General features: G+C 35.9%; 1 protein-coding gene across 1 annotated transcript in view; it reads left to right on the forward strand.

Annotated features, from left to right (window-relative positions):
- LOC150095816 (outer mitochondrial transmembrane helix translocase-like) overlaps nucleotides 1-13,907 on the forward strand; it is a 235,029-nt gene that overhangs the window by 177,333 nt on the left and 43,789 nt on the right. The window contains exon 8 of the mRNA XM_090408910.1: nucleotides 6,203-6,253. Coding sequence (XP_090265036.1) covers nucleotides 6,203-6,253 — 51 coding nt within the window. The remainder of the gene's footprint in view (nucleotides 1-6,202; nucleotides 6,254-13,907) is intronic.

Here is a 13,907-nt window from a genome sequence, read left to right on the forward strand (position 1 = left end):
TGACTGAATCTGTCGTTTCCTTAATACCCTTCTTAAATGATTAATGATATTGTCATTGAAGATATTGGTCGCTCTAGGAACAACAACTTGATTTGGATGCCACTTGTTAACCAATAACCAATTCTTGCAATTCGCCTGAGTGCTGCAAGATTTTTTTACAACACTTGTTTGCAATTGCTCCCTTTTTGTTGCTGTCTTCTTCGTCCTCTGAAGCAGTGGCACACCTAGAGGGGGGCCAAGGGGCCTGGGCATCCCCCAAAGAAAAAGGAAAAAACACTAGAAAATTTTCCAAAAACCTTTTCCTAATTAATAAAATTCATTTATTTTATTTATGTTGTGTCGTGTCTTCTATTTCTATACTCCTTATGAATTAGCAATCGTTGCAGATGCTCAGTCATAGGTCATATGCGATACGTAGTGTGTATTCTCAAATCGTCTACTCAACTCGGCCCCCCAAGATTAAATCCTGAGTGTGCTACTGCTCTGAAGACATTTGTTTTTCCTCCTCATCCCTTTCTTTTTCCTACTCTCTTTTTAACTCCTGTAGCTCTTCAGTGTGAGCTCAACGTTGTGCTCCTCTTCCAGCTCCTCTATGTCTGCTTCATCAACTTCCAAATGCATGGTCTTGCCCAGGGAGAGAACTGTATCTACAATGTTAATTTTGCTTTCAGGTCCTTCCTTCCAACAGTACCTCGGACACAGTCGGGCCATAACTTTTTCCAGACTGATTGTAGAGTTCTCACAGAAACATCTTCCCATACCTGACTAATAAGATGTAAACAATGAAGAATATTGAAGTGATTCTTCCAGCCCTGAGGGTTAATTCTGTGTCATTGATAACTTCGAAACATCTTTGGAAAAGAACTTTGGTATAAAGCTTTTTGAAGTTGGAAATAACATATTGATCCATTGGTTGTAGGAGTGGTGTGGTATTAGGAGGCAAGAACTTAATTTTGATGAAATTAAACTGTTCATCCAAATCTTCTTCCAATTGTGGTGGCTATGCTGGAGCATTGTCCATTATAAGAAGAACTTTCTCAGCAGAACCTTTTCTTGTAGATACTGTTTCACTGTGGGAGCAAAGACCTCTGTCATCCACTTACAGAAGAATTGCCTGGTTACCCAGGCTCTGCTGTTACCTCTCCACATAATGCTGAGTTTGTGCCTGTTAACTTTCTGCTTTTTAAAGACTAGGATTTTCAGAGTGGTAAATCAGAGGTTTTTATCTTCAGGTCACCACTGGCATTGGCACAGAAAAGCAAAGTTTGTCTGTCTTTCATTGGCTTGTATTCTGGCAGTGCCATTTCCTTTTTAGTGACGAACGTTCTCTTAGGCATGTTCTTCCAGAAAAGCCCAGTTTCATCGCAGTTGAAAACTTGGTCTGGTCTCTAACCTTCTGACTCCATCAGTTTCTGAAATTCCTTCACGAACCTTTCAGCAGCTTCTTTGTCAACACTAGCACCTTCTACATGTCCAACAACACTGTGGATACTGGTTTTATTCTTGACTTTCTCAAACCATCCTTTGCTAGCTTTAAACTCTTCACTGATGTCTTTGCTACTGCTAGTGGATGGCAAGTTCTGCGAAAGATCTTTGTAAAGAGTTTGAGCTTATAGACAGATCATGTTTTGAGATACACTATCTCCTTTCTGTTGCATGTCATTAATCCAGACGAGTAGTAAAGTTTCTATTTCTTCCATAACTTTATTTCTTTGAGATGACACGATACTCCTTTGGCCATATCCAGTTCCTTATAAAAATCTGCTTTCTTCACAGTTGTAGCTATGGTGGTTTTGGACAAGTCATATTGCTTGCACAGATCACTTTGCCCGACTCCTTTCTCATATTTTCCCACAATCTCTTTCTTAATTTCTATTGTGATTTTCTTCTTCTCTTCTTTCTTTCTTAGTTTTCTTTCACCCTATGTTGAAAATAATACGCTGATCAGTGAAATGACGCTTATCTGGTAGATTATTCACAAAATAAACCACGTCACTTATAACAACAAATACATACAGTACACATCATAAATACAAAACTAAAAAATCTTCACGAAGTGTATTATTTGTTTACACAAATACTGAAATAGATACACACAAAAAAAGCAAATACGTGCAGTGTTTATCGTATTTCAGATAAATACGACGTAGTAACAACAATCGTTACACTAGAGACAGTTCAGCGGGCACTCAGCTAAACGTGCATAAAAAGTTAACAAAAAATATGTAAAACAGGCTTTAGTTCATTTGAAAAGAAAACCATCACGGTTTGTATCTAGAGTTCAAAATGGGATATGAAAAAAGTTCATAAGTCAAGCTACCACTGTAACTGAAACAGCTGTTTCATGGAAATGGAAGTATTTGAATGGGTCCTACTACGAGAAATCCCTTTGTGGGCGAAGATCGAGGAAAGTGTTTTGTTCATTTCCAGTCACTGGAATTTAAATATAAATGAAGGTGAACTATTTGATGAAGTTTCATGTATTAGAAGTTATGTCACCAATGAAAAGATCAAAGAATGGCAACAAAATGACGAGTCCTGCCGACATAGATGGGTTGAAAATTTAAAATATTTCACAGATAAACACATATCTTTTAAAAACATTTTAAAAATAGTTGAATTTTGTTTATGTCTCCCTAGATCTAATGCCCCACTGAACGAGCATTTTCATTAGTGAACGATATGCGGACCTGTGAAAAAACCCAATTAAAAATCGAAACATTGAATGCATGCATTTATACCAAATGCAAGTTTGACATGAATTATATACAGTTTTATGAATTTTTAAAACACAAAAAACACAAACCTGATTTATTAAAAAAAATCATTCTTGTGAAAAGTATCAAAATGAAGTTTTTTTGAGTAATAATATCATTGTTCAAAATGCTATGTATATGCTTGTATTTTACAATAAACATTATAAAGCTTTTTAGTTTTATTGAAACAAATAAATGCAACTTGTTTTTTTGTTTATTTATTTATTATGAAACAATTTCTGATTTGTTCTTTATTTTCTCCAAAAAAATATGGTCACTGTACATATAATACCTGTATGAGTTTGCCCGCCAGCTCAAATGCAAACAAGCAGGAATAAAATTCAACCAAGGGTTGAAACTGTGTGTGAGTTGAGCCTGCTTGTAACGAGAAGTTCTGTTGGAATGAGAAATGACATCCTGTCGTGAATGTGTTAAAACTAAGAAATATATAGTGAATGTTGTTATGACAGTTTCAGGTGTTATGGAATTCGGTTGAAGAGAATTAGCATTTCAACTCAACACTTGTCGGTTGCCTTTGTCTTTGGGTCGTGTGATCTTTTGTTAATACCGCACCAACCATATCCACGTCTTCGTAGCTGCTCTATCGTGTAAAACAAAATTTAACTTGTATGTATTGTAATAATTTTTTTAAAAAAGTTGAATAATTTATAAGCGTATAAAAAGGATATCACCTGTAAATCATTGACGTGCCAGCAAAATTCTCAGACGTGCTACCTCTGGCACGTGTGCCATAGGTTCACCATCTATGAGCTATTCCATCCCCTGGTCTATAGCAGCACCTAACTGTACATTTTGTTCTGCTGACCTCAACCTCACACTAGATAGCCTCAGATGTACTATTTTCACTCTCCTGCAGTCAAACTTCTATTCTCTTTGGTTACAGTTCATTGGCTATCATCAATAACACTCCCCATTCTTTTCTCTTTATCTTTCCTGTATATACAATATACCCTTCACATTCTATCCCACTAACTATATCATCTTCTGTTAGCCATGTCTCACTAATGGTAATAACCTTTGGCCAGGATGAGCCATCCTAGGCCAAAAATTCCTCCTGCATGTTCCTAATGATCTTAGCATTAGTGTATTATAAAGTGCAAAAAGCTCCCTATTCCCACCCCTTATAAGGCATCTTGATGCCTTATACTAACAATCCCATCCTGGATTGTTACTATTGGTACTAATTCAGGCATATTATACACATTCTTACACCCAACTGCCTCACTGATGTCTGCTCAACATCCACTCAACAGCCCCCCCCCTCCCAAAAAAGCTCTAGTTTCCCTGATTCTGCACAGACGCTTTCATTCATTCAACAACAATTTTTCGTCTCCGAACACCAAATCCATTCAGATGCAAACCATCCTTGTATAAATCATTTTGCCCGTCAAACTCACTCCACACAGCCACAAACTTCACACCACTCCCCCTGCATGACCTATGCATAGAGTCATTCACTATTATGTCCCTCCTTCTCAACTCTATTCTGTCACACCATGGCAACACACTCGTCCACTATCTTAACTCTCTCACTGTTTTCTTTTGTTACTTCCAGTAATTTTTTCAAGTCCTCTTTCATACCATACTTTTCTCCTTTTAAATCATTCATTCCAGCCACTACAGTCATTTCTTTCATCCTATGCTTTTGCGCTCTGGTAGCCTCACTTACATCATTAATTTTCGCACCAGGAAAGCATGATTTTGTCAAACTGTCATCGATCACATCTTTTACGATTGAATCAACGTATAACACTCGATCCTTAAATTTTCTCTCTCTCCCAATCATGCCCTCATTTTTCTTATCTTGCACTTGCTTCTTTTTGTTATTAGCTAATCCACTCGGTAGACATTTTTGCAATCACTCCAGCTGCCACTTTGCACTATGTATTAATCCTCGCAATCGAGCTATCTTCCTCATTGCACCTAACTCTTCATTTTTTATATCAGTCCAACTATTCTCTTGTTCCACTTTTAGTCTCACTTTCAACCGTGTCATATTTAACCTCACTCTCAGTGCTATCTGGTGTTACATCACAATTTTCATTTGTATTCTGACTTTCATTCGCTGCGTTAATCTTGCTATGGTTAGCCTAGTGGCTGTGCACTTTGCAGCCATATGCCTGTGAAGGAGTGTCCTAGGTTCGATTCCCTTCGACAACGTGAGGAGCTGAAGAATCTTCCATAGCCAAGTCAGCCGGTCTTGAGCATGGACAGTAGGGTTTTTTCCTCAGTTTATCCTGGGGTTTTTCATCCCGCAAAGCAGGCAAACCGGCCATCACTACAGACATGTGAATGGTTTGAGGTCCGATGATTAATAAACCCTTGACACCGCAAGGTAAAAGAGGGTAAAAGGAAGATGAGATCTAATACTGGTTACAAAATAATTTTACTCGCCTATACTATGAATTCTGGGAAATGATGGTGGTGTATGCACACACACACACACACCACCACCATTTTAATTTCAGCAAGAAATGGAACATCTTTAATAGAATTTAAAACTACAAATTCCAGTTATGTGAATTAATTTTTAAAATCTGTGCCCACCTATTTAGGTCTCTAGTCCATATGTTTCAGTTAGTTTTGTGCTACCTGTGTGTGTGTGTGTGTTACAAGTCTCATTTTGTATTTCCTGATGATGTTCTGTAACTGAGATGAAACATTGGAAGCATTAAATACTATTTTTAACTGTTTTCTAGTGCATTTCACTCCATTAAACTTTTATCATGAGATTACTTCATTTTACTACCTGAGAAATTGTACAAACATCCATGCTGCTCGGGATTCAAACCCACTGCCTCTTTTGGTTGAATGTGACACCCTGCCCACCAGGCCAGTGTTCTTCAGTAGTTCACTAAAATAAGGTAAGATGATTGTGAATAAATCAACTCCTACTATATTGAATCTGTAGGAAACAAAGGAATAGATTGCTATAGTGAATTTCTTCTAAAATAGCATTGGTGCTGTAGAATTTTGGCAGGGGCTTTTGGTAGTGTGTTATAGTAAGAGTTGACCATATTTTGGGATTTGTGACTATACTTGAATCTTTTTTTTCCTAACCTTTGAACATGGTTTAGCATTTTATAACTATTGTGTTTGTGGAAAGGGAACTCCAGCTTAAATTTATTTCATTGTTTTATCAGAAACTGTGTAGCATTTTGTAAAATGTTTACAAGAGACTATGCTAGCATCTGGTCTCTTTTTCATTTATCTATATAGATATAAATTAATAAAAAAATTATTTATAAAAAATAAAAAATATTTTTGGGTTTGTATGCTCATTTATTTTATTTTTTTTATCATTATTTAAATAGTTAAACTTCACTTGCAGTCATTGATTATTTAGAACGAATATAGACATGTTAACATTTTATTTATATTTATTATGTTTTATTTATTATTTATTATTATTATTATTTTTTTAGAATCAACAACAACGAGAAGGCATTTTACAGTTGATCTTGGAAAATGAAGTTGTAAGTGCCATTCTTTTCAATGTGTAATATTTATTTTATGTTTGCAAATATATGCATATGTTGCTTAAATCATTAGCAAGTGTTGGGAATGTTATATTTTTTACAAGCCTGTTAAAGATTAAAATATTAATGGAACATATTCATAATAACTAAAACTGGTATGGTGTCATTTACATTATAAAATTGTTTATTTATACAGATATGTTGTTGAGTCTCTTGACTATCTTTCATTGTAAAGTTATAACAAAAGAATCGCTTGGTTTAAGTTAAATAATACAGAAAACCTTTGGCCATATGATTTACTTTGTTAGGTTCACCTTGAACAGTCATCCCTCAACTTATGTCCATTCGAAGATACGTCCGTGATCCCATAATGGAATAAATAACTTTTTTGACCATACTTTCGAACAAGATGCAAGCAAGCATAAAGTAAAAAGGTTTTTATTTAGCAACAATGCATCATTCAACAATGCAGTGGCAGCAGCGCATTCAGCGGCAACCACTCCAGGCAGTGCACATGGCTTCAACAGTTCTTATGTTGATTTTCTGTTTGAAAAATAGGTTATTTATGTATTTATCGCTAAATATTTTGCAATAATTTGTGCAACATGGCCCTTACACACCTCTCCCAATTAAAAAAACCTAGTGAAGAATCACAGAAAAAGAGGCGAGCAATTGATCTTGAAATGAAGTTGTAAGTTCAATAATAGTGACGAAACAACAACAAGGTCCTATCTGTGATTGGAAAAGCTACTTCCATCATGCATAGAGGACCTGAACCAGAAGTGCATACCTCTTAGCACATGACCATAACTGTTAAGGCATGAATTCTCTTCAACATGTTGAAGGAGAAAGCAGGAACCGATTACAACTACGAATTCAACGCTTCTTCCTGTTGGTTTATGAGATTCAAGTAGCATTTTGCACTGCATAATGTGAGAATGTATGGTGAATCTGCAAGTTTCGACGAGAAGGTTGCCAAGGAGTTTGTGGAGAAATTGGATAAAATTATTGAGGAGGAAAATTCTGCCACAGCAAATATTTAATACGGATGAGACCGCCTTGTTTTGAAAAAAAATACCGAAGAGGATAATTCATCCACGAAAAGCTAAAATCTGTGCCTAGTTTCAAAGCTCTAAAAACCACATTACGATTCTGTTAGGGGTAATGTGATTGGATATAAAACTGAAACCATTTGTGATATGGCACATTGAGAATCCACGATTCTTCAAAAACATTAGGAAGCATTCTCTTCTGGTTCATTATCGGAGCAATATGGATGACTCAAAAATTGTTTGAGGATGCCTTAATCAACTGTTATGCGATTGAAATGGAAAGCTATTGTGAAAGAAAATGTTAGAATTTAAAATTTTATTAATTCTAGATAATGCTCCAGGTCATCCATCTTATATTGGTGATTTTCACCAAGTTCAAGTCATGTTTCTCCCTCCAAACACTACTTCATTGATCCAGCTAATGAATGAGGGAGTTCTTGTAGTGTTTAAGGCTTATTATCTATGGAGAACTTTTTCACAAGCCATTTCTGCTACTGAAGGACATGACGAAACTCTCATGCAATTCTTGAAAGCATTTAATATTTATCATGCTATTAAAAATATTGCTGTGGCTTGAGTCAAGTGACATCTCAGTGTATGAGTGGCATATGGAAAAAGACATTAAAAAGATTTGTGCACGATTTTGGAAGTTTTAAAAAAAAATCAAGACCTTTGTAAATTGAGGAAAAATAGTGCGCCTAACAAACAGTCTGAATCTCAAAGTGAATGATGATGACATAGTTCAACTCATAGAAAGAGTTGACCAACGAAGAATTGGTCGAACTGGAGGAAGAACGAGAAAAGGAAGAGGAAAAAGAGAAACAAGAAAGGTAGTTAAACAATTTACAGTGAAGGGTCTTTCAGAAATGTTCTCTGCAGTTAGCAATGTCTCAAAATGGCTGAAGACATGGACCCCAATGTTGAATACTACTTATTAGTAGAAAGGAAAGTACATGATGTGTTTGCTTGCTATAAACACATTTATGATGAAAAGAAGAAGAGGAATAAGCAAAGCACATTGGACATTTTCATCAAAAACACAAAGGTTACACTAGATGAGCCGCAGCCTGGTCGCATACCTGGTCGCACGCCTTCATTACATAGGGAAAATAATGAAGATGTGATTATGGAGGAAGATTTGGATGATTATTCTCCTGTTTTATAGTGGCAGTAATGCACAGTACAGTTTTATAATAAGGTTTAAAAATTAAAATGACAGTATACTTATTACTGTTAACTCCCTAACCCCTATAACTCTGTTAATTTAATGTATCGACTTATGTCCTACCGGATGGAATGGAACTCTGACGTAAGTCGAGGGATGACTGTAGTTAAATAATTCCACAGAAAGATAAATGGAATGGTGGCTGTTACTTCTGTCTGATGATGAGTTGTGCCTGCTCATGATTGAGAATCAAAAGGGAAATGCTACTGATAGCTTTGAGAGTATATTTAGTAGACAGGATATTTAATTGGATGTTGCTATAGTCCAGGAAATATAAAGGGGAAAGGATCAAACTTTTAAGGTACATGCAAAATGAGTGGTCATTGTTCTTCTGCTGTAGCATCTTTCTATCCACTGCTGGATATAGGCCTCCTCATAAATTTTCAGTTGTTTCTGTCCTTAAGTCCACCATGTTATGTCAAACACTTGTAGATCATTTCTCCATCTTGTTCTTAGATTGGCAACCTTTCCTTCTCTTTTCTGCCCATTCAACACATTTACCTCAAAGCAAATGAAGCTGCTCTGTTACTCTGGCAGAAACAGTTGTCTCTTAGCTATGCCCTAAAACTAAAGTCTCTTCCAAAACATTCTATGTGGACTAGTATTTTTTCTCTACATTGGGAAGCTTAGTATTACACTCATCAGACTGGCATTCGCCCATGTGAAAGAGATTATGCATCTATTGCCATGAATGTTGACAACATTACCTGCTCTGAAAATAGCAGTATTCCTTCATGGCAAATTACACACTATCATGTAACATCTCACCATTCCATCTAAGGAAGTTCATATTTCATCATTAATCTACCTGCAATTGTTTAATATGCACAAAGCAGATTACTCTAATTTCTTCCCCATCTATACTGCTAACAATTCAAGATGTGAGACCTCTGCTGTGCTTCCTGACTATATTTTAAATCTAGACAGATCCCACTTGACTGAATTAATTATACAGTCTGGCTGTATAATTACTGCCATTCAGCTTGCATTTGTACTCACAGAAAAAACTGCTAGCAAAACTGTATGTATACAGTTTTGAGACTCATACAGACTTATCTTTATGTCTTTCTCATCTCTTTTACAATCCACATTCAGTGCTTTATGGTGTTCTACAACTTTGTATAAAACTGAAGACTTTTAATTTTAGTGTTTGTGGCTGGGAATCCAGCACAACCAATGGAATTAAGAGAAATAAGACTGCAGCTGCTAAGCCCTACTTTTTCAACATGTGAACAGTGTGACAGTGTGTTTTACAATTTGCCATGTTCTGGTGGAGCGCCAGCACTTCACTCGAGAAAAAAAAAATTACTGTATTTTATTGGCTGTGTGATATATACTCAAGCAGATCTTAACAGACTCACACAGATTGCATGAAGTTTTTAACTGTTTTAATTTATTAAGCATTAATTTATACAAACTCAAGATCATAATTGCTATCTCTGTGTGTGTAGATACAGCATTGTTTAATTTTTGAAAATTGTTTTTTGTACATAACATGTTATTTACTGATTGATCTCTAACCTTTGAAATGGCATGGTATCACCTTTGCTGTCCTTGTGCCAGTAAATCACAAACCAAACAACCATGAGCTTTACAAATACTTCACAACATCCTTTAACAAATAATAGAATTAGAGTCTGGTTATGGATACTTTCATTATTACAAATAAATTGAGCAGTGGAAACAGCATACAGTAATAAGGGAAGTGGGTTATATATAAATCAAGTGGATATTAAATCCTGCATTATTTCAAAGCCGAATGTAGAAACTATGAAAGTTTTGTATGAAATTTGACCAGAGAGCTTACAGGAATACACTTGCTGGCATTTATGAGGCAAATATATGGATGCTTGGGCAAGCAATTATGTTTTCTGTAAGGTCTGCACTAGGGCAACTTGTAAATGCCAGCAAATTCCCAGAAGCTCTCTGGTCAAATTTTGTACAAAACTTTCATAGTTTTACATCCAGCTTTGAAATAATGTTCGATTTAATATCCACGATTTATATATAATTTTGCATCGCTGAACTGAAGCCTTTTGGCTCTTTATTTTAGTAAAAAGGGAAGTGAATTCTTGAGAGACAAATATCTTAGTATGTGGTAGGTGGAGTGCAGAAGATCAAAAGTTTTGGATTTGTCATATCATCAGATGATCTGATTGCTACTAAGATGTCATGCTTTCCCACAGTTAGTGAGATGACCATGTAGTCATGAGTTGGAGGATGAATAGGATGCAGAAGTATCAAGAAAGAGGAATTTATGTGGCATTAATTCTACAGAACCTGGAAGAGTACAACGGATCAAAGAATATGCAGAAAGAGAGTTCGATAATGCATGGGAGAGCTAGTTTACAAAGATATTTTGTTAGCAGCAGTAGCAAATTTCAAGGCTTGAAATTTGCAATTTCAGTTGCATAATGAATATAAGACTTGAGCTTGGTAAGTGACTGGTTTAGTAAGCAGATAAAAATTGGAAATCAAGAGGAGACTGGCACTGTGATCAAATAATGATCCTAAGGAATTCTTATACTTTCTGGGCAGTAGGTGAAGAAATGATTGTGGATGAATGACCTTGATTGGATGAGGATGTGGTAGTAAAGCGCTTTAATAAATGATTACTTTCATCCTGATAATGCAAGTTTTATTCATACTGGGATAAGGAGAGTTGAAAGTTAAGAAATAAATGAAAAGGATATATTCTGGGTAATGAGTACTCCACACATTGGTAATGCATAGGATATATGGGATTTCACATGTGTTTTGAGGGAATGTGCTAAGGAACTTATTATGCCAATGACCAAGCTGTTTAATGAAAGTCTTTCAACAGAGTGTTGAGTTCCTGATTCCTGAGAAGTGGAAGAGAGTTAGATAATGCCATTGCATAAGGGTGGTGGGCCAATGGCATTATTAAACTATAGACAGCTTGTATTTCTTCTGCACTTATGGAAAAATAGCTGAGAACTTGTATATATAACTGGTTAGATGAGGGTAATATTATTTATGAAGATTTGTTAAGGGCTTTTATAATACTGTATTTACTTAAATATAACTCGCCCTTGTGTATAACTTGCATCCCTGATGTTGCTTTACGAAAAAAGAAATTTAAAAGTTTCGCATATACCTCGCACACTGAAAAAAAAGTTTAAACATGTTCACGTTGGGGCGATAGTAACGTGCCCTCCCCAACAACCACTGTACTTGCAGAAGCAAGAAAAACAAGTAGTTTTTATTGTATCACTGAATAAAGTACAGAGACATTGCTGTCTATGTAATATATTTCTCAACAAATAGTGCAATTCTCGTAGACAGGCTTATACGTTGGTTATGCATTATTAAAACACTTAAGGAATAGAACAACGTAGTTAAGGATATAAATTAAATTAAACTTTAATAAATATTTTCCGATATTTCGGCAACGTCACATTGCCATTTTCTAAAGGAACTTACAAAAAAGTTACGTGCACGTAGGCACTACAACACAGAAACTGGGAATGAAGAGATGAAGCTATTGTTCTCCTAACAGTCCTGATGGTGCCTTCTAGCAGGCTAAGTAGGTGTTCTTGGCCGTAGTGCAATTAGAGACAACTGGGATAAAAATGGCACTAATTAATGAATCACATGTCTCTTCCCACAGAAACTATGCTGTATAGACTCAAGCAAACCATATGTTGCATCAGCAAACACAGTATCTAACTAAAAAAACTATTGTCAAATTTTTCAGTTGCATGAAATACGTGTTTGTTTGATTGCATTTGAAATTTTCGATGCTGTTAAATACAGATCACAAATTCTAACTTCAAATAAAATCCTACATAATTGAAACATGCCATACAATGTGTGTGCGAGTCCAACCAATGATGCAGAAGTGGCATGCAAACAAGCAGCAGTAAAATTCACTGGAAGGGTTGAAACTTTGTGTGAGTTGAGCCCACCTGCACGATTCAGAAGGTAATGAGAATTTCCGTTGGAATGATAAATGGGCAAAACACCACCTCATTGTGAAAACTAAAATATATAGTTAATGTTGTTATGGCAGTTTCAGATATTATGGAATTCGGTTGAAGAGGATTAGCCTTTCAACTCAATTGTCAGCTTGCCTTTGTCGTTGGGTCACATGATCTTTTGTTAATACCACACCAGTCATATGCACATCTTCATAGCTGCTCTATCTCTACTGGCTTGCTGTTGCTGTCTGTTTCGTGCTCTGCTTTCACTTCTCATTAGCCACTCATGAAGCATTGTTCATTACGTATCTCAAGTCTTGTAAATTACTGGTAATTTTTGCTTGAAATAATGGGAAAGAAGATGACTCTATTTGGGTAGATGACTGATGCATACAAGTAAACTGCTCTCAAGACTGGAAGTGGCGATAGTGAATAGGAGATTCTTGGTAAGTCATACCCATTTTCAGTTTTTAACTGAAAACTTTAGTTTTCGAAAATCCGTGCACATATCTCGCACCACGATTTTTTAGCTTTAATTTTTGGGGAAAAAAAAAAGTGGGAGTTATATTCGAATAAATATTGTACCCCTTCCTCCCCCTCCATAATTTTTCTAATAGTATGCCTACACAAGGATTGTTTGAAAAGTTTGGTAAATTTCCGATAGATGACCATAGATGGCAATACTATTGGCAAGATTTTTTTTTTCTAAGTTGGTACATTTGTCATAAGGATCCATGTAAAATTGCAAGTCATTCTATCAAGCAGTTTGTTTTATACAGCTATCTCAAACAAAAGTGATGTCTGTATTCCTTGAAATGAATAAAATTGAGTATCGTGCGGTTAAACATTAAACTTCTTTGTAAAAGAAGGTTTAATGCCAAAAGAAGTTCAGCGAAGTTCATAAAAGTTTATGGGCACTCTTCTACTTTGTTTTCGACAATTAAGAAATGGACTGCTGAGTTTAAACGTGGCCATACCAGCCTTGAAGATGATCCACGTGAAGGATGTCCAAAAAGCGTAACAACACTAGAAATCATTGATCGAGTGCACAATATGGTATTGGATGACTGGCGAGTCAAAGTACGTTAAATTACTGACAATATAGGCATTTCAAAAGAATGTGTATATTTTGGATGAAGAATTGAAAATGAAAAAGCTTTGCACAAGATGGGTGCCACGCTTGCTTACAGCAGTTCAAAAATGCACTTGCATGAAAATCTGTGAACAGTGCTTGGAGCGTTTTAACAAGAATAAAACTGAATTTGCGTATCAATTTATTACTATGTATGAGACTTTGATTCACCATTACACACCAGAATCCAAACAGCAGTCAAAACAGTGGACAGAAGCTAGTTGTTCAGTGCCAAAAAGACAAATTCGGTTCCATCAGCAGAAAAGATCATGGCATCATTGTTTTGGGGTGCTAAAGGCAT

The sequence above is a fragment of the Typopeltis vanoorti genome, chromosome 19 (assembly GCF_054136105.1).
Source record: "Typopeltis vanoorti isolate ZY-2024b chromosome 19, IOZ_Tvanoo_1.0, whole genome shotgun sequence".
NCBI lineage: Eukaryota > Metazoa > Arthropoda > Arachnida > Uropygi > Thelyphonidae > Typopeltis > Typopeltis vanoorti.